Source organism: Recurvomyces mirabilis (genome assembly GCF_035927965.1).
Source record: "Recurvomyces mirabilis strain CCFEE 5264 chromosome Unknown scaffold_1, whole genome shotgun sequence".
Classification (NCBI taxonomy): Eukaryota; Fungi; Ascomycota; class Dothideomycetes; order Mycosphaerellales; family Teratosphaeriaceae; genus Recurvomyces; species Recurvomyces mirabilis.
In genome coordinates, this window is record NW_027041935.1 from 1,476,610 (window position 1) to 1,502,920 (window position 26,311).

General features: G+C 53.5%; 12 protein-coding genes across 12 annotated transcripts; 4 read left to right on the forward strand and 8 right to left on the reverse strand.

The window, feature by feature from the left end:
• Positions 1 to 294: 294 nt before the first annotated feature.
• RIA1 (Cytoplasmic GTPase/eEF2-like protein (ribosomal biogenesis)) lies at positions 295 to 3,777 on the forward strand (the record flags this gene model as incomplete). Its single annotated transcript, XM_064833335.1, has 4 exons — positions 295 to 357; positions 420 to 440; positions 494 to 3,027; positions 3,078 to 3,777. 4 exons carry the CDS (start codon positions 295 to 297, stop codon positions 3,775 to 3,777), a joined length of 3,318 nt encoding a protein of 1,105 aa, XP_064699604.1.
• Positions 3,778 to 3,862: 85 nt separating this feature from the next.
• On the reverse strand, positions 3,863 to 4,131 carry LTS14_000624 (uncharacterized protein; the record flags this gene model as incomplete). Its single annotated transcript, XM_064833336.1, has 2 exons — positions 3,863 to 3,972; positions 4,023 to 4,131. 2 exons carry the CDS (start codon positions 4,129 to 4,131, stop codon positions 3,863 to 3,865), a joined length of 219 nt encoding a protein of 72 aa, XP_064699605.1.
• A 337-nt stretch (positions 4,132 to 4,468) lies between these two features.
• Positions 4,469 to 5,506, reverse strand: LTS14_000625 (uncharacterized protein; the record flags this gene model as incomplete). The annotated part of the gene is made up of 3 exons (XM_064833337.1): positions 4,469 to 4,743; positions 4,798 to 5,362; positions 5,420 to 5,506. The coding sequence occupies 3 exons, from the start codon at positions 5,504 to 5,506 to the stop codon at positions 4,469 to 4,471; spliced, it is 927 nt and encodes a 308-aa protein (XP_064699606.1).
• A 738-nt stretch (positions 5,507 to 6,244) lies between these two features.
• LTS14_000626 (uncharacterized protein) lies at positions 6,245 to 6,680 on the reverse strand (the record flags this gene model as incomplete). The annotated part of the gene is made up of 2 exons (XM_064833338.1): positions 6,245 to 6,504; positions 6,563 to 6,680. 2 exons carry the CDS (start codon positions 6,678 to 6,680, stop codon positions 6,245 to 6,247), a joined length of 378 nt encoding a protein of 125 aa, XP_064699607.1.
• Positions 6,681 to 7,365: 685 nt separating this feature from the next.
• Positions 7,366 to 9,092, reverse strand: LTS14_000627 (uncharacterized protein; the record flags this gene model as incomplete). Its single annotated transcript, XM_064833339.1, has 4 exons — positions 7,366 to 7,963; positions 8,018 to 8,166; positions 8,218 to 8,281; positions 8,338 to 9,092. 4 exons carry the CDS (start codon positions 9,090 to 9,092, stop codon positions 7,366 to 7,368), a joined length of 1,566 nt encoding a protein of 521 aa, XP_064699608.1.
• An 870-nt stretch (positions 9,093 to 9,962) lies between these two features.
• Positions 9,963 to 11,705, reverse strand: MAS2 (Mitochondrial-processing peptidase subunit alpha; the record flags this gene model as incomplete). Its single annotated transcript, XM_064833340.1, has 1 exon — positions 9,963 to 11,705. One exon carries the CDS (start codon positions 11,703 to 11,705, stop codon positions 9,963 to 9,965), a length of 1,743 nt encoding a protein of 580 aa, XP_064699609.1.
• Positions 11,706 to 12,736: 1,031 nt separating this feature from the next.
• On the forward strand, positions 12,737 to 14,006 carry LTS14_000629 (uncharacterized protein; the record flags this gene model as incomplete). Its single annotated transcript, XM_064833341.1, has 2 exons — positions 12,737 to 13,778; positions 13,870 to 14,006. The coding sequence occupies 2 exons, from the start codon at positions 12,737 to 12,739 to the stop codon at positions 14,004 to 14,006; spliced, it is 1,179 nt and encodes a 392-aa protein (XP_064699610.1).
• Positions 14,007 to 14,961: 955 nt separating this feature from the next.
• LTS14_000630 (uncharacterized protein) lies at positions 14,962 to 16,743 on the reverse strand (the record flags this gene model as incomplete). Its single annotated transcript, XM_064833342.1, has 1 exon — positions 14,962 to 16,743. One exon carries the CDS (start codon positions 16,741 to 16,743, stop codon positions 14,962 to 14,964), a length of 1,782 nt encoding a protein of 593 aa, XP_064699611.1.
• Positions 16,744 to 17,581: 838 nt separating this feature from the next.
• Positions 17,582 to 18,992, reverse strand: TUF1 (translation elongation factor Tu; the record flags this gene model as incomplete). Its single annotated transcript, XM_064833343.1, has 2 exons — positions 17,582 to 18,718; positions 18,813 to 18,992. The coding sequence occupies 2 exons, from the start codon at positions 18,990 to 18,992 to the stop codon at positions 17,582 to 17,584; spliced, it is 1,317 nt and encodes a 438-aa protein (XP_064699612.1).
• Positions 18,993 to 19,510: 518 nt separating this feature from the next.
• EHD3 (3-hydroxyisobutyryl-CoA hydrolase) lies at positions 19,511 to 21,055 on the forward strand (the record flags this gene model as incomplete). The annotated part of the gene is made up of 2 exons (XM_064833344.1): positions 19,511 to 19,561; positions 19,625 to 21,055. 2 exons carry the CDS (start codon positions 19,511 to 19,513, stop codon positions 21,053 to 21,055), a joined length of 1,482 nt encoding a protein of 493 aa, XP_064699613.1.
• A 495-nt stretch (positions 21,056 to 21,550) lies between these two features.
• Positions 21,551 to 23,665, forward strand: LTS14_000633 (uncharacterized protein; the record flags this gene model as incomplete). The annotated part of the gene is made up of 1 exon (XM_064833345.1): positions 21,551 to 23,665. One exon carries the CDS (start codon positions 21,551 to 21,553, stop codon positions 23,663 to 23,665), a length of 2,115 nt encoding a protein of 704 aa, XP_064699614.1.
• A 261-nt stretch (positions 23,666 to 23,926) lies between these two features.
• LTS14_000634 (uncharacterized protein) lies at positions 23,927 to 25,826 on the reverse strand (the record flags this gene model as incomplete). Its single annotated transcript, XM_064833346.1, has 4 exons — positions 23,927 to 24,181; positions 24,259 to 24,315; positions 24,370 to 25,412; positions 25,496 to 25,826. The coding sequence occupies 4 exons, from the start codon at positions 25,824 to 25,826 to the stop codon at positions 23,927 to 23,929; spliced, it is 1,686 nt and encodes a 561-aa protein (XP_064699615.1).
• Between the last annotated feature and the right edge of the window lie 485 nt (positions 25,827 to 26,311).

A 26,311-nucleotide genomic window follows, 5' to 3' on the forward strand; every position in this document is an offset into this window, starting at 1 on the left:
TACAGAAGGTGGTATGTTTCACATTCACAACAACCCAGTATGCTCGTGCGACACCCTTGCCGCGCCCAATAATACACAGCCAGGAACATGACGCAAAAGGCCGGTGGCATGCATACAGTACATGTACCTTGTGCATATCGCGGCGGAACGATTCCGATGTCACCCACTCATGACCTATCATGAGCCAGAATTTCTGAGCCACTACATAATTATATAAATGCACATTCATTAGTGCATATTTTGCGTGACAGTAGGTTTGGAGTGCAAGACCTGCACATCAAGCCCTAACTCAACATGCCTGTCGTACCACCAGAGAAGCTGGTCAAGCTCCAGCAGCAGGGGGAAGGCATTAGAAACGTAGGTCCACGTGCTTTGGCTGTTGTTGCTATACTGATGGTTCAGCAGCTAATACTCGATAGATATGCATCCTGGCTCATGTTGTAAGTGCTGCACATCCCTCAGAGTCATACCTTCCTCTTATGCTCCAGTCCAGGACCATGGGAAAACGTCCTTGACAGATGCACTCATTGCCACAAATGGCATTATCTCACCTAAACTAGCGGGCAAGATCCGATATCTGGATTCCAGACCCGATGAGCAACTACGGGGCATTACGATGGAGTCGTCGGCGATATCGCTATACTTCTCGTTGTTACGAAGAAATACTCCCGAAGCTCAACCAGAGCAGAAAGAGTACTTGATCAATTTGATTGACTCGCCTGGACATATCGACTTCAGTTCAGAGGTCTCGACGGCATCAAGACTTTGTGACGGCGCTGTGGTGCTTGTAGATGCGGTCGAGGGCGTATGCTCACAGACAGTCACTGTGCTGAGGCAAACGTGGAACGAGAGACTCAAACCTATACTCGTCATAAACAAGATGGACCGCCTCATCACTGAGTGGAAGCTCAGCCCTAGCGAAGCTTACACACATCTGAGTAAGCTACTGGAACAGGTCAACGCCGTAATGGGCTCCTTCTCGTTAGGTGAGCGAATGGAGGACGACCTGAGGTGGCGCGAACGCATCGACGAGAAGGTGACCGCTGCAGCCGCAGCCAAAGATCAGGATGAAGATGTAAATGGCGGTGCTCCAAAGTCTCGGAAAGCTCAAGTCATGGAGGATGACGAGGGCGTGATCACTAGCACACCAGCAGAGTATGAGGAAAAAGAAGACGAGGATATCTATTTCGAGCCGGAAAGAAACAACGTAATCTTTGCATCCGCTATAGATGGCTGGGCATTCACACCACGACAATTCGCCGGCCTGTATGAGAAGAAGCTAGGCATCAAGCGCCAAATCCTGGAGAAAGTGCTGTGGGGTGACTTTTATTTGGATCCGAAGACGAAGCGAGTGCTGGGACCGAAGCATTTGAAAGGCAGACACCTCAAGCCAATGTTCGTCCAACTTGTGCTGGAACAAGTATGGGCTGTCTACGAAGCCACGACTGGTGGGCCAAATGGCAAGGGTGACCAGCCACTGCTCGAAAAGATCACGAAGAGTTTGAGTATCAATATTCCCGCCCACATAATGCGATCGAAGGACCCCAAGGCGCTTCTAAGCGCCGTGTTTAGCGCATGGCTACCACTTTCGACTGCTCTTCTGGTATCTGTGATCGAGCAGCTACCAAATCCTCCAACAGCACAAGAAGCACGGATACCTGCGTTGATCGAGGCGTCACCTGGCTCGGATCATGTCGACGAGAAGATCAAGAGCGCTATGACACATTCGTCAAACACCGTGGGTGAGCCAGTAGTTGCATATGTGAGCAAGATGGTGTCAGTGCCAGAGAGCGAACTTCCCATGAACAAACGACGAGGTGGCATGCTAAGTGCCGAAGAAGCTCGCGAGTTGGGTCGCAAGAAGCGAGCTGCAATCGCCAGATCTCAAGCACAAGCCAATGGTGAAGCTGATGTGAGCTCCGTGACCGATGCACTGAGTAGTGCTGCTATCGGAGACGAGGATCAGATCGGGACGACGCCTTCTACGAACGGGCAAGAACTGGAGACAGATCCCGAACATCTCATCGGGTTTGCCAGACTCTTCTCGGGTACTCTGACCGTTGGAGACGAAGTCTATGTCTTGCCGCCCAAGTACACGCCAGCACGGCCACACGCAAGCCCACAGCCAAAGAAAGTCACGATCACTGCTCTGTATCTACTCATGGGCCGAAGCTTGGAGTCTTTGAACTCTGTACCGGCTGGAAACGTGGTCGGTATCGCGGGTCTCGAAGGCGCAATCGTGAAATCTGGTACGATCTGCTCGCAACTGGAGGGCGCGCCAAATCTATCGTCGACTACTGCAATATCCACGAATGCGCCCATTGTCCGTGTCGCGCTCGAGCCAGCAAACCCAGGTGATCTGGACAAGATGATCAGAGGACTCAAGCTGCTTGAACAAGCTGATCCTGCTGTGGTATACGAGCAGCTAGAGAGTGGAGAGCATGTCATACTTACAGCTGGTGAGCTGCATCTTGAGCGGTGCTTGAAGGACTTACAGGAGCGTTATGCCAAGTGCGAAGTGCAGGCTGGTGAAGCTATTGTGCCGTACCGAGAGAGCATCGTCAAAGGCGAGGAGATGAATCCTGCGAAGCATCCAGAGCTTGGCCGTGGTGGTGTCGAAGGCGTAACGACAAGCAAGCAGGTCACCATACGAGTACGAGTCAGACCGCTTCCAGCGCCCGTCACTGAATTCCTCGTGAAGCATACTGGTGCCATCAAGAGACTGTACTCCGAGCGACAGGCTCAGGATCAGGAGCGCACGAGTGGCAACGGCCAGGACGAAGGCATAGGAGCTGATCCGGAGGACGTTGGTGAGCAAGAGATCGAAGCCGAAGATACTTCGGCTGAGGCAGGACAAAATCTTTCCATGGCCGAGTTCAAGGAGAAGCTTACTTCGGCTTTTACGAGGGAGAAGGCTGACAGGGAAGTTTGGAAGGATGCTGTCGAGCGCATCGCCGCTTTTGGTCCTAGGCGAGTTGGTCCTAATGTCCTGGTCGACATGACCCACGACATGGTTTGTGGCAAATTGTGAGTCATTCGAACCCCGACCACAATAATTTAATGCTAATTCCTTACAGCCTCCGGGAAGAACACGAAATCGAAGCAGATGACACTGATAACAAGGCTGCTAAGCATTACTCAACATTCGCTGACAAAGTTGCTTATGCCTTCCAGCTCGCTACCTACCAGGGACCAATGTGCAATGAGCCTTTGCAAGGGGTTGCGGTGATCCTGGAAGATATCTGCACCCATTGCTCAGACGATGAAGCCTCACAGAACGTTGGTAGGCTCACCGGCGAGATCATTCGGACTACTCGCGAATCCATCCGGCAAGGCTTCCTCGACTGGTCTCCCCGCATTCTACTCGCAATGTACAGTTGCGAGATCCAAGCATCAGCCGAAGTCCTAGGTCGCGTCTATGGTGTGATCACCCGCCGTGGAGGTCGTATCGTGTCCGAGTCACTTCTTGAGCCTAGCACGAACTTCACGATTCTGGCTTTGCTGCCAGTTGCTGAATCGTTCGGCTTCAGTGATGAGATCAGGCAACGCACATCTGGCTTCGCAGCTCCTCAGCTCGTTTTCGAGGGTTTCGAGATGCTGGATGAGGATCCTTACTGGGTGCCTACAACGGAGGAGGAACTGGAGGATCTGGGCGAGAAGGCGGACAAGGAGAATGTGGCTATGAGGTATGTCGAGCGTGTCAGAAGGAGGAAAGGGTTGGCATTGAACAAGAAAGTGGTAGAGAGTGCAGAGAAGCAGAAGACGTTGAAGAGGTAGATGTGAGGCTGGTGCAAGTTTGGATTCTGCTATCAACATTCATTTTGTCTCATGTTCTCGTCGACTACTGATGGACTGGTCGAACTCAGTTGTTACCAAACGGAATGTCGCTGTTGACCTTCGCATCGGCGACCTTGTCAATCTGCTGGTCGTCTCCCTGAGGCACACCAGCCTGGTTGGCAACGTCGTCAATCTCTGTCGTAGTTGTCAGCACCTGTTTTGAAGCATTACGGAAGGCATCATACTCGAGTTGGCGCCATCGTCCGCCTTGCGCTCAACGCCATCGCCTGGCTGCGACTTCTTGTCGAGCATGCCTTGGCCCGCATCCTTGACCTTGTCCATGAGACCAGACATGTTGTTGCTGAGTGGTCTGTCGTTGATTGATTGTTTGAAGGTGTGTTGCTCGATTGTCTTTGAATCGTTGTTCGAAGTATGATTGTAGGTCAGGCAGTGGGTTGGGATGCGTTTATAGAGGTGGAGCTGGCCAAGACGTCACAGGCTAGGGTTCAGTGCCAAGTTTCAAGTGAAGGCTTGACCAAGTCTGACCTTTTCCTGGTGAAGCTATCTCCATCACAAGACTGAACAACGAATAGTGGAGTCCGCTCCGTTCGTGTTGTAATCACGTAATTGGTTGCACTTCAGTACATCTATCGATCGACAGTACGTAGACGCCCGAATTATGTACCACGCCTCACAGCTGGTGCATCCTGACTGTGTACATGTCCTCGCTGCCGATGCGTCCTGCGCCCTCCTTCTTAGCTTCTTCCATGATCGCTGTGGCGTCCTTCGAGCCATTGATGAACTTGCCATTGAGTGACTTGAAGCAGTCATCGACAACCATAGCGACAGTGAGGTTGGCAAGTACATCAGCGTCCTGCGGTTTGAAAGCATTGGGGTTGTTCATCATGCCCAAGAAAGCCTTCATGCCTGGGTGCTCCATTGCGTTCTTGTTGATAGCATCAGTGGCTACACGAAAGATTAGCTTTGGTCCGAACAATGTTGACTGTATGATCCACTTACGGGCGCCGAGTTCAGTCTTGACCACACCAGGGGTGCTTGTGAAGGAATAGACACCAGTGCCTTGCAGCTCAATAGCGAGTGCCTCGTGGAACTTGGTGATGGCCGCCTTGGAGGATGAGTAGGCGCTCATGCATGGAAGCGCCATGTAGAGGACACCAGAGCTGATGGATATGACATAGCCCTTCTTGCGCTCGATCATACCGGGTAGTACGGCGCGAGTGAGGGCAACCGGCGCACGAACATTGACCTCGTGAACACGCCACCAAAGGTCGACATCATCTGGTTCTTCCGCGACAGGACCGATCCGGGAGATGCCAGCATTGTTGATCAGGATATCAACGGGTCCAAAAGCAGATTCGGCCTGCTTGACGATACGCTGGGCAGCACCTTTGGAGGCTACATCTTCAGCTACAGCGATAGCTTTCCCGCCAGCTGCTTTGATTTCCTCGACGAGTGATTTAATAGCGGGCTCACGTCGGGCGACGCAGACCACACTGGCGCCTGCTGCGGCGAGAGCTTTGGCGATCGGTACGCCTGTGCCAGCAGATGTGCCAGTTACGATGGCCTAGTCGCTGTGTCAAATGTCATCACGTAGAAGCTGTAGTGAGGTTCATGAGCGTACCACTTGTCCATCAAGCTTGCCCTTGTACTTCTCTGGCGCAATCGCCGGGTAGGACTGGTAGGCTTCTGGCTGCGTGTTCTGATGCATTGTGTAATATCGAGGTCAACGTACGTATAGACTGGGGCAGTCTGAAAGGTTGATGCGGAAGTTTGAGGAGGTCTGGAAAGCTCACTTGTAGTGGTGAGAAGTTTGGTCTTGTCGAGCAACACAGCGCTTTATATGTCTGCTCAGTCGGAGAATGTTCTTCCGTCAAACTCGTGATGCCTACGTGGTGTTTGTCAATGGTTCAACGGCCAAGTGTGTAGCAGACGGACTTAAACTGAGAACCTGCAGCCACAAACGAGCGGCAAGTCCAAAAGAAGCATCTGTGGCGTTGATGTGGGGTCGGAGTTAGTGAGGTTGACGACTCAAGAGCAAGAGTTCCTCTTGCGTGAACCCTATCAATAGACGGTAGACGGACGGATGTCGAACCGACTGAATGCGATGGATAGTATGCAAATGGTCAAATTATAGCGAGCCCTACTGAACAACGGTCAGAAGTGCGACATACGCCCCGTACCTTGTCGACGTTCGCCGTATCGGCATCACTCGCATTGCTCGCAAGGCTGCAGCTCCGATGGGGTCAATGTAGCAACTGCCCCTGGTCTAATCCTCGTTGGATGGGCTTCCATTTGATACGTATCTAGAGGAAGGCATTTCGATGACCGAGTTACTAGAGGACCCTTTGCGATGACTACCAAACACTTCTACTATGAACCACTCCATCTTCCAACTGCGACGTCGAAGCTGCAACAACCACGAAGCACGAGCTGTTCAGCCAAAGGATCACCACTGATCAACATAGTACCCTCCATACTGGTCCTCACAGCCACTGGCAGCATTATACCAGTCATCAAACTTCGCCGGCCAAGCATTAGTCGTATCGACCTCCGTCAGCGTCGAAGCACTGATATCGATGTCGTTGCATCCAGTAAGCTGACAGTCCGTCCCGTTTGGCAAGAAGAAGATGCGGTCGTTAAAGTCACAGGGGTTCGTGAAGGCGTTGCCGATATAGGTATACTGGCAGGCGTCTTCGCCGTCGACCCCTAGCGTTGGCTGTCAGCACGATGTCCGGCGGAAAGTGAGGTCAGGCGTGCGACTCACAGGTCGCGTGGTCTTTGTTGCCGTTGGCATAGTTGGCGATGCCGTAGTGGATCTTGGCGGTAGCAAGCTGGATGAGAAGGCTGGCGAGCGAAGCGACGCTCGCATGAGTGGCTCGCATCATGACGGTGCAGGGATGTGCTTTTGCGCTTGGCCTGCTGGACGGCTATACTGGTCTGCAGTGATTCCTGCAAGGCGTAAGTCGACCGATTCTACACTTCGAGCTCAGATTATATGTCGACTTGAGTACCGGATAAGAGACAGTATATGTATTGACCCTGTACGGATGATGATCTTAAGTGTAATGTGTTCCTGCAGCATAGACTGACCTTAATGCTATCTCGTAGACCTGGCCACAAATCCATCTTCTTACATTGCCATCTTCGATCCATCAGAGAATTCGGCCATTATTGTTGACATGTGCAATGAACAGAAGGACAAGAACAAAGAGCAACCCACACCCGCTGGGTTCGTACTTTTGCAGTGTATATCCGGGATAGTGTCACGGTGCAATGGTGACAGTCGTACAGCCATCGCTTAGGCATATCACAGCTTACACAGATCTACTGCCGGATCTTTACTGCCATTGCCTGTGGTAGTTGGCAATGATAGACTTGTGACCTGCATTGGAGGCTCAAGAGCCTACACCAGGATGGAAATGGCGAATATACTTGCCTGTTACTGTCCGTTCAGTGGTACGTGGTATCAGGATACGTAATACACAAGCGTGAGAAGAGATGAGCTACTGACACCAAAATGCGTTCTGTCCCATTACCACCAACCAAATCCAGAGGCCATTCCACACATCAACTCCAATCCCCATCAAGCACAGTCGGCTCGCCCTTCCTCTGTGCCTCCAACAGTCCATCAATCGTCCAAGGTCTGTACTGCATATTCATCGGCTTATTAGTGTTCTCAAACTCAGTATCGTGCGTTAAATGACTCAACGCTTTGCCGTAGTTGTCGATAGCATACTGCTCAGGATCGTGCTCGAGCATCCACTTCGCCACATGAACCAGTGGCGGACCTTTGGCTGCAGGCTTCGGTGTCTCTGTTGATGCTGGTGCTGGCGGTCCTTGTGCTTGTGTCGCGGTTTCAGTTGTGCCCGGGATAGATTTCGCCGTGCTAGGCTTTTCACCCGCGCTGCGGAAGTCTTTGGCGTTCTTCACTCCGAAAGCTTGAAGGCATGAGACGCGCTGGAAGCGGAGGAGTTCATGGACACAAATAGCTTCTGGGATCTTGGCGGGATCCTTTGCGAGGGAGAGACAGGTGGCGAGAGAGACGGCATCTTCCATTGCTTGCGTGCCACCGCTGCCTGAGGTGGGTAGGAAGGTGTGTGCGGCATCACCGAGCTGTACTACTCGACCGGCTGGTGATGTTGACTTTGGTTGTGGGTCTCGCCATCTGATCAGGGTGTTAGCAATGGAGCGGGGCGTGTGGAAGACAATTTAGACTTACTTGAGCTGCCAATGCACGAGCTGATCAGGTGGCGTGAGCTTGATGACTCGATCGGCTACTTCAGGCCATCCGGGTATCTTCGCCGTGAACTTCAGCACCTCTTCTGGTGACGATCGATGCAGCCACGACTCGGCGGCTGTACCCTCGTCCTGCGAGTGATGTTAGTCGAAGCACAAGTTGCGAATAGTGGGCGGATTTACAGGATGTGTGATAGCCCAACTCATCTGATCTTCACTTCGCCAGAAAACGCCGTGCATTCCAGGTCTGCAGTAACCAGTCAGCTCACTTCTGCCACACATTTTCAACTCGGGATAGCATACCCAAACCACAACTCAATCACACTCCTCCCATCCTCCATCAACCGAAACCTCTCGGCCACAGCCGGATCCTCCATCGCAATCTCCACAGGGAAAGCAACCCTCCAAATCGCACTCCCACTAGGTCTCGCCGGAACAGGATGACCCGTGATCAGCTCCTGCGAATTTGTATTAATGCCATCAGCCGCCACGACCAGATCAGCAGTAATCTTCTCCCCATCCTGCAGCACCACCCCACCTTTCCCTCCGTTAGCATCTTCAAAGTAAGAAGCAACCGCCTTCCCGTACTCGACTGCAATGCCTACACTCTCCAGCTGCTCAAGGAGCATACCGTGAAACTTTGGCCGCGTGTGCCTATACACTTTCGGCACCAGATCAGTCTGCTTCCCGCCCAACTCTCCACCTTTCCCACCTTTCCCACCCATCAACTCCCCAAATTCCATCGGCCCTTTCAACCGCTCACCAGTACACGTATGCATCGCAGCCAAAGGCTCATACCCAATCTCTGCACTCCTCTGCTGCATCCAAGGCCAATTCCTGAAAGCCTGAACAGCTGTGGGACCGATGGTGAAGGAGTCGCCGAGGTGGGAGTTGTGGGGATTGCGTTCTAAGATCCGGATGTGCTGGAAACCGTAGCGGTGGAGTTCTAGAGCTGTCATAAGGCCGCCTATGCCGGCGCCGGAGATGAGGATTGAAATTTCTGGGCGGGGCGGGCTCATGTTGAGGGGACCCTGGGGGTTTTGCTGTTGGGGTGCCATTGTGTCTTTGGTGTTTGATGGTTCTTACTACTGAGCTGGGAGTAAAAGTCCAAGAATGAACGAAAGGGAAGACGATGGTATGTGCTTCTGGTCAGCTCAAGTGAGTACTGATGGATGTTCTTGCCCTTATTGCTCAGGTGACTGCAGAAGAAATATGCTGATGAGAAAGTAAGGAAAGATCATCCACAGACCCAGTGGCCATGAGGGTTATATACACACCTACCCTCAAACCGTCACCCATAGCCCGAGCAGCAAGCAAGCAAGCAAGCAAGCCACCCCTCGTACAACGGCACCAACAAATGTCGAAATCCATAGCAGGTAGCAATATGGACTATGATTTCGAGCCCGAAATGTCATGCAGCCGCGGCGCAGGATCGCAGGCGAGATGAAGTGGAGGCTCCAAGAGACGGGGATTGAGTATCGCCTCAACCAATCACCCCATCGCATCCCGCGAGGCAGCGGCTTTCGCAGCCGAGAAAGCCGAAGGGGATTTTCGGGGGCGAAATTCCTGACTACTAGAGCGGGTTTGGGGAGCGGGTTTCGGACTCGCTTCGTTTGACGAAACGGGATTGGGATATGGGATATGGGATATGGGATATGATTGTAGTCGGAGCACGAAAACAATTGGTCAAATTTGAAGAGCTCGTCTCGGATATCTACACTCTATCTACGCACCGCGAGCCTGAAGTCGAGATCGAAGTCGGATATTCCCCAACGTGCGCATGTGCTTGGGCCTGTTATACTGTACACACCCACCTCGCCGTACGCCACCTGCAATGCTATACTATACTATACAAAACCTCCCCCAGTCCGTCAACTGATTGCCCATGCATCTTACCCCCGTCCTACACTCTACACAACCCCACCTCCCTACCGCCTCCCCAGTCCCCACCGCCCAATCCTCTCCTGCAAATCCCCCCACCCAACCTCCCGAAACCTAACCCCCTCCTCCTCCCCCTGCTGCAACACCACCGTCGGCGCCCCCGATCCCTGACCCGGATTCCCCACCCCCCCACCAAAAACCTCCTTAGCTACCCGGCGCAAATCCTTCATACTCACCTCCTCAATCGACCTCACCATCTCCGAAACCGGGATCCGGCGGCCATGGACTTGGACTTGTCGGCCTAGATCTTCTAGCTCCACCATTCGGCTCTCGAGGTTCATGAGGAGGGAGGAACGGAGTTGGTTCTTTGCGCGCTTGACTTCGATTTCGGATAAGCGGCCTAGACCCGTTTCGGCGGAGAGGAGGGAGAGTTCCCTCGCCATGGTATCCATCATGCGTCCTACATATTGTGTCCCGCACGCTGCACTTATGCCGAACAGTCCCGAGTCCGTGTAAGCGTGGTTGAAAGCCTGGCAGTTCTCTACCCAGCCGTATTGGTTTAGGACGTTGGTGTAGAGGCGGGAGTACATCCCCTTTCCGGGCCCGCCGGCGCTGAAGCTGCCGCCACCGCCTAGGAGGGTTTGAAGGGTGGCGAGGGCGTAGATGTCTGGGCTGCTGATTGGGAGGGATTCGAAGGCGAGGTGGATGTGGGAGATTCTCGGAAGAGAGGGTTGAGGGGGGATAGGGAGGGGTGGGAGGGTTAGGAAGCCGCCTGTGTAGTGGGAGGGGATGGTGTAGTCTATCGCTTGATCCAGAGGATGAGGTATGATTTGATTTGGGTCTAGAGGGGAGACGGTGGCTTTTTGGTTGGCGGAGGTGGAGAGGTTCTTGAGGAAGGGGAGGCGGGACATTAGTTTGCTGTCTTTTTGTGGTGGGACTTGCGACGTCGGGTAGGGTGGTTGTAAATGTTGCTCTCCCTGTTTTTGAGATCGGGTGGTCGGTGTCCTGGCCATGGGATCCTTCATATCCCCAAAATAATGTTTTGCCAGCTCCACGGCCCCATTGTGTTCCACCCCCGCAAATGCCACAACCATCCGCTCCGGTCGAAAGAAGTTCTTCCGATACGCCTCCACTGTCCGCCGATCAATCACATCCAACCTCTCTTTCGGACAGAGTAATGGATTTCCGAGCGTATTATCCTTATAAGCAGCCATATGCACCAACTCCGGCAAAATCAACTCCGGCTTACCCCAAATCTCCCCAATCTCGTACTCGGCCGTCTCCAGCTGCCGTCCCACCTCCTCATCACTAATCACCGGATCCCGTATCGTCTCCGCAATCAGGGCAATAGTATCCGGCACAGCACTATTGAACGTCGCGGACTGATACATTAGACTTTCGCGGGAGGAAGCGCATTGAATATTCCCGCCCAGCATCTCCATCTTCTCGAATATCTGGTCCGAAGAATGGTCTTCGGTGGATTTGAAGGCTAGACGGTCGATTATGTGGGAGACTCCGCGCAGGGCATCGCTTTCGTAGCGCGAGCCGGCGTCGATGTAGACGCCGATGCCGCTGAAGGAGCCCGGTTTGGCCTCGGTGGCTACGCGGATGCCGTTGGGCAGGGTGGTGATTTGGGAGAGGGAGGTGTCGTCTGCTGCTGCGGCTGCTGATGATGTGGGTTGCTCGCGTGATACTGTTGCGTAGGTTCTTGGGTGGGTGGTGCCGCGGCGGATGGCGGAGATTCGGGCATTGCGGGAGAGGTGGCGGAGGGGGGATATTGATGGTTTCATTCTGGATGGTGTGTGATTGCAAATGGAAGTTGATCAGACGGAAGTTGACTTTCATGAATCCTTGAGATGCTCGGACCCTTGCCCGCGGTGTCGGTAGCTCGCGGGCCGATAACTCTAATCTTCCACTCACGTGCCAAACAAAGCCTCATGATTCAGGATGTATGACAGTCTGAGCTATACGCTATACATGAAATCCGTCGAGGAGGTCGGTAGTAGATCAAGAATGGCATTCACAATTGATACTGCTGTCGGCTAGCTGTCTTCCCTATCCTACCTATTTCATGACTGGTTGAGAGAATTGGCCGGCGAATGTAGGTGGAGGCTGGTGGCGTAGTGGTCACATATATATAGATGGTCGCTTAGTGCCGTACTGGGAATCGATATTGATTCACCTAGATATCGCTCCTGCGCCTACATCGACCCACCACCTGCATATTGTACTATATCTCAACCGTCCTGACCATCCATTATCGAGTCCATATAATCTATATCGCCCTCACGAATGGACGTAGCCTTATGACATAATCTACCCGAGCCTTAATCAAATTCCCCACGTGCAGCCGCCCAACCAACAGCACTACCACAGCCTTGCCGCAACAAAGACCCAATTATATCGGACACTCTGACGACTGGATATGTTGGGCTCGGCTGTACCGGCGACAGCCACACTCCAAACCTCCACCTCGAGCGCCATACCCAGTTCACCTACCCGACCGAGTCGACTACGAGGATTGTCGTACTTGCGGAGTGTCACACGCGAGCACCTACACTCCCATACCAGCTCGCAGCCTTACTCACGATCTGACGCGCCACCTCTAACACGGAGCACGAGTTCGCCTGTGGGAGCGAGTTTTCCTATCATTGCTACAACGGCGGCAAGAACGATCGACGAGAATCACAACAACCCTTCTTCGGGCATACAGAACGGTGAGAACGGCTGGCTACCCACCGTCCAAGGCAGGAACGATCTAACCTCCACCTCAACCGAGTCCGCCGCCCCAGAACCACCAAGCAACACCAACCTCCCAAACATGACCCGCACCCGAGCCTCGACCACCATCGCCAGCGGGCCCACTCCCACCCTCTCACCACCAACAACAAACAGACGCCACCAGTCCAGCAATACCCTCGAGATGCCCCAAGACACCCCCACCCCCCTCGAACCGACCATTTCGAATGCAGGCCTCCCCACAATCCGCTTCATCCCCCACATCGAAACCCGCTCCACCCGCCCTAGCCTGCACTTCCCCGCCACAACCCGCACCCTCAAACCCCCGCTCACCTTAGTGCGAGTAGGCCGCTACAGCGAACGCGACGCCCTTTCCTCCCCGGACCCAAACACCGTACCCATAGGCTTCAAATCCAAGGTCGTATCCCGTCGGCATTGCGAGTTCTGGTGTTCGGGCGGCCAATGGTATATAAAGGATGTGAAGAGTAGTAGTGGGACGTTTCTGAATCATGTCCGATTGTCCCCGCCGGGGCAGGAGAGTAGGCCGTTTGAGGTGAGGGATGGGGATACGGTTCAGTTGGGGATTGACTTCAAGGGGGGCGAGGAGGTGATTTTTCGGTGTGTGAAGATTAGGGTGGAATGCAATAGGGGTTGGCAGAAATCACTGAATACTTACAACACGACCGCACACAAAAAGCTTCTACGAAACGCCGTGGCGAAAAAGAGTAGGGACTCGGACGCCGCCTCGGTGAATTCGAGCGAGTGTTCGATCTGTCTTAACCCCGTGGCGCCGTGCCAGGCGCTTTTTGTGGCGCCTTGTAGTCATGTGTGGCATTATAAGTGTGTGCGGAATTTGATTCATGGGCCGGGGTGGCCGAATTTCTTGTGTCCGAATTGTCGGTTTGTGGCGGATTTGGAGGCGGATGTGGAACTGCCGGAGGAGGAGGAGGAGGAATTCGAAGCTTTTGATGAAGAGGACGATGAGGGGGTGGAGGGGAGGGTCAATGGAGGTGGGGTGGGAGGTGGGGAGGGAGAGGGAGAAGGGGATGCGGCGAGGGAGATGGATGATACGGCTGCTGAGGAGCGGAGGGCGGATGGTGATCAGCGTGGAGATGAGCTGGCTGGTATGATGGACCGGACGAGTCTCAACCACGATACAGAATCATCCGCCCCAATATCAGCTAATCCCTCGACCTCACTCTCGCCGCCTCCTAGTTCAACCTCGACTACACAACCCCTACCCATCCAACAGCGACGCCAAAACCAAAATCAAAACCAGAACGAAAATCGAAACCAAAGCCGGAATCAAAGTCGTAGTCCCAGTTCCAGCCCCTCTTCCCAGGATCTACTAGGTGCACGCAGTACGACTCCTACAACTGCATTGCAATTCGCTCTTGCGGCCGGGGTGGTGGTGCCGGAGGGGCCGATGACGCCGAGGAATGATGTGGGTCCTTTTGTGCTGGATGGGAGTGGAAGTGGGGGTCGGGGCAGAGTGGGGACGATGGGGGAGGTGATGGATCAGCTTGGGGATCGGGAGGCGTGGCGACGGCGTGGTGAGGGTGATGATGAGGATGAGGATGGTTTGGATCGGTTGGATCGGTTGGGGCATCGATGACTGTGGTGGTTGGGTGAGTGAGTGAGTGAGGTGGAGTGCAGTGGAGTGGAGTGGTGTGGAGTGGAGTGGGACGTTCTGCATCTTGGGTTGTTGATGATCTTGTCGGCGTTCGAGCGATGCTTCGATGCATAGTATACGATTGTTATGGCGAGGTATGAACGGAATGATATCATGTCATCTATGGACTGAATGTCTCTTCATCTCGCGCATGCACACAAGACAGCTACGCAGTAGTGATAAAGAGATATGGCAACGGTGACTGACGGCTAGCCTCCCATCTCGTGTGCGATTTTGAACTGCCGCCTAAGATATCAAGATCTGGTATGACGGTTGACTCTGACGGTTGTTCTAGAACCCTGCCCGATACGCTGCTGTCTTGAAAGGAAAGAGATCCAAATACTTTGTGGGCGGTGTGCGTGTTGACAATTGTCTGATATGGTTCCGAGACGTGTCGAAAATACTTCGACGAGCCCGACGAAGCTACGATTTTCTTACGGTATGATTGCATCTGTTATGCCGATTTATCAAGCTGTTGGACGGCTCAGTCCAAGCAGGAAAGACGGGAGTTCTAATCGGTATAGCTTTACACGCCGGCCGAGTATACCGTCGACGGTTCAAGCGTAGCCGCCAGTCTGTTAGGTATCAATAAGCTCGAATGGCGAAGACGCCATTCGCGGGAGGCCAATCCAAGCCTATCGAATAACGAACATAGTATCCTCCTTCTCTTCTGCCACGTGCTGGCGGACGGCCTCGCCATCCATTATGCCTTGCAGATAGCAAGGACCTACAAGCCGATACTCGTCGCCAACAGGCCGCAGGATGAAAGGTATTCGGCTTCCATAGAGCACCACCACCTTATCATTCACTTCCATATCTTCTGGGCCAATACCTACTTGACCAGAGGTGGTCACGAAGACTTTACGGCGGTGCAGCATAGCTATGAGATCTTTCAAGTACGCTTCAGCCCCGCCTATGATCTCGTCACTGTCAATGGGGCTCTGTTGTAAGGTGCTTGTGAGTGGTGTCGCCCTATGTTGTATTGTTTGTCTGACGGCAAGCATCTCTTCGAATGCATCCCGGCTCGTGCGCTTCCGGCCGACGTTTCGACCTCCCACCAATGCTGGGCCTATGTCCATCTCCTCGCGGATGTTAATGTGGTTGCCATCCATCGGTCGGGCAGAAATCAAGCAGAAGTCTATGATCTCGAGTATATTGCTCCACACTTGTGCGCTGTTTCTCGAAACAGGCCGGCTTACAGCGACTACCTGGCAGGCATCGACGCCTCCAAGGAGCAACAAGTCCTGATCATGAGAATGTCTTCCATACATGATCGGATGGTTGTCGTCAGCAGCAGCAAAGTTGAAGTGCAGTGGTACCGCATCCTCATCATAATTATAGGAGTGATCCCAAGATACTACCCACGAGGGACTTGCTCGTAGGATTGTGTCCGGGCTGCAGCATAAAGAATCAGCCCCCCGAACTAGAATCTGGAGTGATTGTGCCTCTTCGATAGCGGCCCTGGTAGCGTCACGGAACACGTCTCGTGGCGATATTGTGTAGCGAGGCTCAAGCAGTGAAGACCACCGACTGAGAGTGTCGGCGTAGCATAATCCAAGCACACTGTACACGTAATCATGGCTGTCGGAAGCTCGAAAAAGATCTGTAGCCAAGTGTAGGGTGGAAAGAGGTACACCCGCGAAGCGCATCGGCTCGCTTTCGTCTGCCTGGAGCATTTTTGATATCCTGTTTATCGCCAGTAATCGATCGAGGAACTCAGAGTGATTCCTAAGTTGAGTAAGCTTCACCCTGTTCAGCCAAAAATCCCCAATAATGACAAGTTGTCTGAAGTCGTAGACCAAGCTTCCCCAATGACAGATGGTCTGGCACGGTAGTGCGACTTCTTGGAGGATCCATAATCTGGTGAACCACGGCTCGAAGTAAAGTGTCTGAACGGCGTCAGAATTGAAGCCTTCTGGTAGTTTGATTCTCTCCTGCCTAATCGCACTATCGATAGACGTGCTTGTTTCCACCAAGCTTTGCACAATCTTCAACGACTTGGCCGCAGGTCTCGCCAGACTCTTGCCGTCGCCTAGGTAGACGAGGCAACACACGGTCGCAGAATAGATTTCCTTCATGAGCCCAACCTGCCATTCGCGTTCAAGAAGATCGCTCTGTTTGATGCAGACCGCATCAATCCAGAGAGTCCGTCTCGAACGCTTTCGACGCATCCTGGTTAGTGCCTTCGCAGCGCTTGATGGTACGTTCAAAGGTGACCCATCCACGATAATGTACCACCGAAGCCGAGCGTCTCCCCAGCAGTAAGAGATCGTCTCGTACTTGGGTACAGGGTCGGACGTGAGAAAGACGTGCCTCATTTGACATCTCACGGTCTGCTTGCCAGATCCAGGGAGGACGTCAAGTACTCTAATCTCCTTATGTGTCTTGTCCAGAGGGCGGTAGGTGTACCGCTCCATCATTTCGGTCCAGGCTTGCTTGTCAGATCCAAGGAGGACGTAAAGCACCGTGACCTCCTGCTGTGCGTTATCCAAAGCGGACTAGGTACATCGCTCCATTGTTCCAGTCCAGAATCGCTTGACTAGATGATCCACAGAGGAAGCAATTCAGAAATCTATCAGCATGGCGGTAGAGATAAGGAGCCAGGCTGCCAGGGTGGCGAGGCTGAGCTGTGAGGCCGCAGATACTCGATCGCAGTCGCCTGCAGTGCGAACGGATGGGGCTCCTCCATCTGTTCGAGGCGGTGCAGAGTAAGGCTGCGCGACTTATCAGAAGACACACCTCACCGGAAAGGCGGGTGGCGTGAGAAGGAAGTACATATGTAGGCAGGAAATGGGGGGGGAGCTCTGGCATGTCACGTGTCTAAGGTCTTCGCTGGTGGATTTGGTGGATCAGAATAAATTATCCTTGACACAACAGAACGTCGAATGTGGAGCAGACCCATAACAGATAGAACAGAAAGATTGGCGAGAGAAGAGTCCTTTTCAATATCTACAGACATCATCAAACCGTATCTATACACGATCGAAGCAGAGCAGAGCAGAGCAGGACGCCGAAGCTATGCACATTCCCTCCTTTCCCTTCCTCAGCGGACCTAGTAAAGTACAGCATCAAATACATATCGTCCTCGAAGCTGAAACCGTCCCGGGTATTCATGACATGGTGTGCGGAACCCCTGTACATCAGCGCTGCCCACACTGTCAAGTCAAGTCGAGTCGAGTCCATCGTACAATACACCTCCCAGTACTCCTCCACTAGCCACATCACACATTCCTCCCCTCAAACAAACTCTCCCCTTCACTCCAAGATCCGAGTAATCAACCCCGTAGCCACCGTCCGCCCCCCCTCCCTAACATTAAACCTCTGCCCCTGCTCAATAGCCAACGGCTTATGAATCTCACACACCATCTCCACATTATCCCCCGGCATCACCATCTTATCCTCCTTCTCCTCCGCACTGCCCTCTGCCCACGTCAAATGCGCCGCCTCATCAGCTGTTCTAATGAAGAGTTGGGGTTTATAGTTCGTGTGAAAGCCGGTGTGCCGCCCGCCTTCTTCTTTGGTTAGGACGTACATGGAGGTGAGGAATCTGCGGTGGGCTTTGCTGGTGCCGGGTTTGGCGATGATCATGCCGCGGAGGACGTCCTCTCTCTTTACTCCACGGAGTAGGAGGCCGGAATTGTCGCCTGCGCGGCTCTCGTCGCAGGATTTCTTGAAGGTCTCAATGTCCGTCACCTTTGTCCGGATGGGTGCGTTGTTCTTGCCCACGAGCTCAACCTCGGAGTCCTTCTTCAACACGCCCCGTTCTACACGTCCGGAAGCCACGGTCCCGCGACCAGGGATAGAGAACACGTCCTCGACGGACATGAGGAACGGTTTCTCCAACTGCCGTTCCGGAGTCGGGATCCAGGTATCCACCGCCTCGAGCAACTCATCCACTTTCTTCTCCCCGATCTCCGGCTCCCTTCCCTCAAGACTACACAGCGCGGAACCAAGAATAATCGGTGTCTCATCCCCCTCGAACCCGTACGAAGAAAGCAGCTCACGCATCTCCATCTCCACTAGCTCCAACATCTCCTTATCCTCCACCGCATCGACTTTGTTCACGAATACCACGATCCGCTTCACGCCCACCTGTCTCGCTAATAGTAGATGCTCCCTCGTCTGTGGCATCTGGCCATCACTAGCTGCTACGACGATGATGGCGCCATCCATGGATGCGGCGCCGGTGATCATGTTCTTGATGTAATCGGCGTGGCCTGGGCAGTCGACGTGGGCGTAGTGGCGGTTGTCGGTTTGGTATTCGATGTGTGCTGTGCTGATTGTGATGCCGCGTTTCCGTTCTTCTGGCGCTTTATCGATGGCGTCGTAGGCGAGGTAGTTGGCGAAGCCTTTTTCGGCTTGGCGTTTTGTTATGGCTGCTGTGAGGGTGGTCTACATATCAATCACATCATGGGTCAGTCTTTGCGCCATCGACACTTTCCCAGGGTGTGAGATTTAATAGAGGTGGATAGAGTATATTCCATACCTTTCCATGATCAACATGGCCAATGGTACCAATGTTCACATGAGGCTTGTCTCGTGTAAATGCCACGGCGTAGTTTCGTGTCGCATTGTAGAATAGTTTGTTGTTCAATGCTTGTTGCACTGGACTGGCATTACTCCGTAGAGCACGGGTGGTCTGAAGGAGAGTCCTAGCGAACGACATGATGGCGGTGGCGGAGATGGAGAAGGGGAGAGGGAGAGGAGGTGGAATGGTCGACGACTATGATGATCGTATGGGATATGCACTTCTCGGGGGTCTTCGCCGCGAATAATTATTCGATAGTGCAGGGATGCTGTCCGACGGCGTGCTATATGTCCCTTCTGACCATCAACTCGTCCGGATACTCTTCTCCATGAGGCAGTACTAAATACACAATCACTCGGCAGAAGATCGAGATAGCTCTCTGTGTTTATCATCTACCATATTTCCTTGCTCAACAGACCGTATATCGACGAGAGCCTGGTTCGAAACCCACGATATCTGGACCACTATTTACACAGCAATATCTAAACCATTGCCGAGGTCTGCAAGCAACCCAGAAGCCCTCTCCAATGCCAGCAAGCTCGTCATAAACCGTTACCTGGACTCTTCTTTTCCCCACCACCACCCCAATGCTCCTCCAAACCTGCACCAGACGCCTCACCCTCGCCTCCTCATCCACCATCTCACGCATATCCACCATGCCTCTCCGCGCCAAAATCACCAACCCAGCGTTCGCTGTGCAACGAACCGTACGTCCAACATCACCACTAACTGCCACTACCGTCCACTAACTAACCACTTCAGCCCTCCAGATGGCAAGCTCGTCCCCCAGGATAGATTCCCTCCCAACTGATGAACCACGCGATGTCCTCTTCAACTCCCACCTCGGCCTTCGCACCATTACGCTTAACCGACCCAAGAAGTTGAACAGCTTAAACGGAAGCATGGCCCGCAAAATCGTCCCCCGTCTCCAAGAATGGCAGAAGTCCCAACTCGCCAACGTCGTAGTCATTAAAGGCGAAGGACGAGCCTTTTGCGCTGGAGGCGATGTCGCGGCCTTAGCACTACAGAACAAGAAAGGCAAGGAGGGCCAGCAGGAGAGTAAAGATTACTTCGCCCTGGAATATAAACTCGATCATCTCATTGCGACATACCCGAAACCATACGTAGCCTTCATCGACGGCATCACAATGGGCGGAGGCGTAGGATTGTCCCTGCACGCCCCCTTCCGAATCGCAACAGAAAACACCGTCTTCGCCATGCCGGAAACCACGATCGGATTCTTCCCGGACGTAGGAGCATCCTTCTTCCTCCCACGCATGGACGGTGAAGTAGGCATGTTCTGCGCCTTGACCTCCGAACAATTAAAAGGCGTCGACGTTTTCTGGGCGGGGATAGCAACACACTACCTTCACTCCTCCTCCCTCCCAGATCTAGAGGCGCGGCTGGCGGAACTCCAATTCAAGGACTACGATTCCCTGCAACATCGCCTGCAGATTATCGACTCCACGATCGAAGAATTCTGCACGGGGCTCCCGCACGATAAACCGCCCGGTTCCTCGGTCGTCGGTGGGAATACGAGAGCAGCAATCGACTACGTCTTCCAACCCGTCAACACCATCTCCGAAGTCCTAGACGCACTGACCGGGCTCGAGGAAAACGCCTCCGGGACCGCGCCGCAGGAGGTCCAGGATTGGGCGAAGCGGACTAAGGCGACGATTTTGTCAAGGAGTCCGACGAGCGTGAGGGTTACGATGAGGCAATTACGTAAGGGCAGGGGGTGGAATATCGCGGAGACTTTTGCAAGGGAGGGGATTATTGCGGATCGGTTCATGGAACATCCTGATTTCGTGGAAGGGGTGAGCGCGTTGTTGATCAATAAACCCAAGACGAAACCGAACTGGTCGCCCGCCACTCTCGACCAAGTCTCCGATAAGGCCGTCGCGGAATTCTTCGACCCGGAACCCAGACTCGAACTCCTCAATACGTCTGAATCTTCTCGCTATACGGATTACCCGCACGCCTTCATCGGGTTGCCGAGGGAAGGGGAGGTGGGGGAGTTTGTCCGCAGTGCGAAGGCGGAGACGACGAGGGAGGAGGTCGTGGAGGCTTTTGTTAAGGCGAGGGGGGGGAAGCAGGGGGTTAGGGAGAAGGTGGGGGAGATTTTGGAGAGGAAGACGGAGATGGGGAGGGAGGGGGAGGGAGGTGAGGGGGGGGAGGGGGTGATGAGTTGGAAGAGGTAGTAGTACTGGGATCACGAGATGAGGTGGATTGGTGGTAACGGTGGGTTTAGAGGGTTTGTATATATATTACGTGTTGTGTTTTGTATGCTCTTCTTTACCAAGTCTTGACTCTTCCTGTCTATAGAATGTCATGACATTGTCGTTGACATTGACTCGCCTCTGCTCGTATATCTCTATGTGTATTTATATATACATGACTCGTTCGTAACGCCTCTGCGTGGTGGGGCAAAAGAAACGCCGCCCACTGGGAAACTTTTTGGGCTGGGAGCTGTTTTTGACATGTGATTCTTGTTTACAGTAGAACATGACAAACCAACACCAAGACTGACTGCCTGCTACCAACGAACGACTCTCTCAAGCTTCTGGCAATCTATCGACTACCCTAACACCTATTGGCGCACCCTCTTTTCCATTAGAACGACCGGGTGAAATTGCTCAGAGATGCTGGACATTATCCCGATAACATTGACTCACACAAAAGTTACTTAGGCCATCATGCCTCCCAAACAAGTTGCTAAGGTCGAGTCCGAGGACCAGGAGATGAGCAATGGCAATGGCAGTGGCACGAACAACACAGCACAATCTCCTCCGGCAGCAGCACCCTCGCCCATTACCGTTCCAAGCGGAACAGCGACACCCACCTCCACAACCCCCAACACTCCAGCTGACACCCCAGCCCCACGTCCAACACCAACCACCCGCCCCTCAACATCTTCAACGACAAGAGGCCGAGGCACTACTTCCCGCCGTCGAGTCGCCGCGCCCAAGTTCGCCGGGAGAAGAAGTGCGGCTGCGCGTGCTGAAGCGGAGAAGGTGGAGGTGGAGAGGAAGAGGGTGGAGAATGAGGGGAGGGTGAAAGCTGAGGCTGCGAGGGCGAGGAGGGATGGAAGGGGGAGGGGTGGATTTGTGGGCGGTGCTGGGGGTGCGGGTGGGGAGAGGTATCGGGGACGGGGGAGGGGAGGGTATATGGGTGATAGGGAGGGTGGATATGGTGGGAGGGGAGGGGGTGGCGGTGGAAGGGAAGGAGGCGGTGGAGGAGAAGCATTTGGGGTTGGTGGAGGGACGGGAGGGAAGGGGAGTGTTATAGGTGGTGGAGGGGATGTGATGAGCGGGCCTTTTGGGGGTGGAAGGGTTGTGCAGGATGTTAGGCGGGCTACTGGGATTTCGTCGAGTAGTACTGGTGGTGGTGGGGCAGCTTCAAACTCCAGTATTTCTGGAGGTGGAAGCGGCAGTCGAGGAGTAACTAATAATTCTGGAGGTGGAGGCGGCAGCGGAGGTGGGGGATCAGGAGACAGGAGTCAAGTCAAACAAGAGCCTGGCACACATGGCGGCGGCGACTTCACAATGATGAGTCGAGGCGGCCCCGTCAAGACTGAAGATGGTGGATATGTCTCCAGCGACGAAGATGAGGATCCGAAAATGAACGTAGATCAGCTAGGTGTTGTCGACCTCACTCTGGGCGAAGACGATAATAATGGCTTCCAACCTGTGCGAATCAAACGCGAGGAGCACAAAATCCGCACGCTTGGTCTGAATGCAGACGGGGCAACGGCCGAAGCAATCGTTAGTAACGATGCACCTACCACAGCCTCTATCACAGCAACGTCATCAACAGCCAAGACTGCTAAGCTCAAGGGCAAAGACGTAGAGATCACAGGTGCCAGCGACCCCTTCCACGGCACATACTCGAGTAGTGACGAGCAGGACCCTCCTATCAAGATCGAAACGACGGACGATGGGCCCCAGCACGTTATTGCTCCTCCTACACAAGACGCTCTCCCGTCGCCCGAAAGCAGACGGAAAGGAAAGGAGAGACATAAGGTCCGAGCACTTTCGGGTAGTCATGCGCCGGAACGGCCTGTATATCAGACTAAAGACGAGTTGGAGGAGTGGGAGAGAGGGCAGGAGGAATTGAGAGTCTTGTATGAAGAGTTGGGGATCCAAGCTACTCGTGCTCCTCCTGCTTCAGCTGCGGATGGTGATGGTGATGGTATGGCGCTAGATGGTACGGCTGATGTTCAAACCGAGACGCAGGATAAGAAGGCAGATAAAGTCTATCTTTTCCAATTCCCGCCTGTGTTGCCGGATTTGACGGCTATCAGTGTCAAGCCGGATCCGGATGCACCGCCTGCCAATGCCTCGGAAGATCGCGTAGCAGAAGAAAATGGTGGCGAGGCGATGGATATCGACACCGCTCCACCCGCCACAACCACAAACACATATACAAACACAGATGCAGAAGCAACCTCCTCCACCAGATCAGGCGCAGCAGAAGCAGCTCCTAAGAAACCAGACGGACCAGGTACCCGCCCCCCTCTCCTCCCAACAGGCGCCGTAGGCAAACTCCGGATCCATCGTTCGGGCAAGACGACGCTGGATTGGGGCGGCACGAAGTTGACGTTGGGGATGGGGACGACGGCGGGGTTTTTGCAGGATGTTATGGTTTGTAGTCTGCCAGATCGAAAGGTTGATTTGGGTGGTGGAGGAGATGAGGGGGTGAGTGTAGACAGGGAGGGCGAAAGTGAGAAGGAGAGAGGTTGGGCGGTCGGAATGGGACAGGTGAAGGGGAAGTTTGTTGTTGTGCCGGATTGGAGGGATGTGCTTGGTTGAGGGGGATGGATGTAGATGTGGTCTGAGCGAGACGGGAGTTGTCAGTGATGCTGTATGAATGTGAGGCTTGATGTTGAATCTAGCGAGGCGTTCCAAGGGATAGACCAAGGCATGTCTTGTTGCTTCCAGACAGGCGCAGCAGTGATAGTCTTGTAGATGTACGATGCTTTTCAAAGGATAGGACGTCTGCTAGTTAGCCTCAGCCCACCAACAATATCTCCCCAATCTTTTCACAAAATAGCAGATGCGGATTTTAACTTATCAATTCGCCCGACCACTCCGCTCGAGCGCAGCAAGCAGATCAAGCTTCTGCACCTTACCGGTAGCATTGAGAGGGAAAGCCTTGAGACCCAGCTGGGCCAGGCTCGCAGCTCCGGCTAATGCGTAGTCCTTGCCGAAGAGATCGAGGACGTGCTGTTTGAGTTGCTGCTCTGTTTTGGCTTTGAGATCTTGGACTATGGCGAAGGGTTCTTGGCCGACGCCGGGGGTTGGGGAGGTGATTGGGATTATTGCTGTCTGAATGTCATATCACAATCAGTCGGCTGTATTGGTATGGTGTTTGGTCTGAGTAGGGTGAGTAATGGGGAACGTACGGGCGATTCTACGAAGGAACTTAGACTGCTTTCTAGTGGTGCGGCTGTGATGGGGACCTTTGACTTGTTAGCGAGTTTCCGTCAGATGCGGAAGGAAAGGGTTCGATTCACCCCAGCTCGTTTGATAATGTCCTTGTTTCGACCGAGAATATATATCGTGCCGTCCTCGCTGATCAGTCCCAGATCACCCGTCTTGAACCATCGTCCATATTCATCCTCATAGAACGAGTCCTCATGTAGCCCGCCCAGATAATGCTTCAGCGTAGCCTCGTTACAAGTATGAATTTCGCCCATCCCACCGACATTCGGCACAACCCCCTTCTCTGCATCCCACAGCCGGAGTCGAGCCCCTTCTGCTACTCGACCTAGAGGAGCGATGTCGTTGTAGTATGGCAGCTCGCTGAAGGAAGTGCCCCAGTATTTCCACGCGAAGTAGCCGCCGCCTTCTGACATGCCGTGGGAGACTGTGATGTCGGCTGATGGGAAGGCGGCAGATATGTCGGATAGCAAGGTGCGGGTGATCATATCTGCGCCTGTACTGACGGCCTGTAAGGAGCTGAGGTCCCTCTGCTTGAACGTAGGATGTGAAGTTACGGCATAGAATTGCGCAGGTAGCAAAAGCAAAGTATTGACCCTATGCTTCTCCACCGCCTCCAACAATTTCCCGGGTTCAAACACAGGACTAGGCATTACTAATGTCGAGCCCTTGATCCACAGTGTGAGTGACATGAAAGTAGCAATGATGCGGAAGTTGGACGTGGTGAGGATGATACTGTCTTTAGAGCCCCAGTCCTCTCGCCATCGGAAGTTGGCGGCCCAGCCTGCCATGCTGCCTTCGTGTCGGAGGCATCCTTTAGGTTTGCCGGAGGAGGTTCCCGAGGTGAAGACTATGAGGGCGATGCGGTCGGGGTCGTAGGTTCGGGCGGCTTGGAGGAGTTTGACTTTGTCTGGTTCGGATAGTGGAACTGCTTGCAGGATATTTGATAGTGGTTTCCAGGGTGAGGGAAGGACTGTGGTATCCGTGAGCGTGATACGCACCGACGGAACAGGGGCGCTAGAGCTTTGCAGTGCCGTATCGACAGCAGCGGCACCTTTCTCATCCCCGACCACCACAGTGTCGGCCTTCATTGCCACAAGAAAGTTCTCCAGCTCGGCTTGACGTGGTTGTGTGAGTGCGCGCGGGTCCAAGGGTACGAATGTCAATCTAACATGATTGAGACATAGAGCAGCAGCAGACTCTCGACACCATTGGTCACGAGGGTGATGATCGTAGTTCCTGGCTTCGTTCCATTGGCCAGTAATGCTCCAGCCAGTGTCAGGCCGGCTCTATGAAATTGCGAGCGAGTCCAGACCAGGCCCTCGTCTTTGACCTCATCCTGCTTTTCGTTGATGCCTGCAAGGGAGGCGAGGTGGTTCGCAGGTTGAAACTTGACGACGACAGCTATACCATCCGGATTCGTCTTCAGACCTTGTTCGATGCTTGCATACAGGGAGAGATGAGTCTCATAAGGCCCTCCGTATACTTCTGATCGGCCATTGATAGGTTTGAAGGATACTGTACCTGCCATATTCAAGTTGACGGGGACGCAAAACGAGGGCGTGAGGTGGCGAGCTCGAGGAGATGTCATCGACTAAGTTATATGGCAGCTTTAGGACTTACTACAAGATACATCCTCGCACTCGTATCACATCAAGGAGGATGCGAACTATAGACCGTGATGTGTGGTACGTTACATCAAGGCTGAGATGACTTCGGGGTAGGAGTACATCTGGTTGATCATGGGCATCAGCCCAGCCGACCCACCTACCAATTGAAGTTGTTGGGGCTGAAACTCACCATGAGTAACAATGGAAACCTAAAGCAGAAGCTGACAGAAACACGTAGTAAAGTCGAGCTAGGCCTAGACCGCCCCGTACTCGTCCTCGTGTAGTTCACGCTGCTAGGAAGATGCAGTCGATGTTGTCCGAATACACTGTCACGATACCAATATAATACACATGCCCTCCTCATTGCCCGGGACAAAAATGACCACGCTATGCATTCCCAAACCAT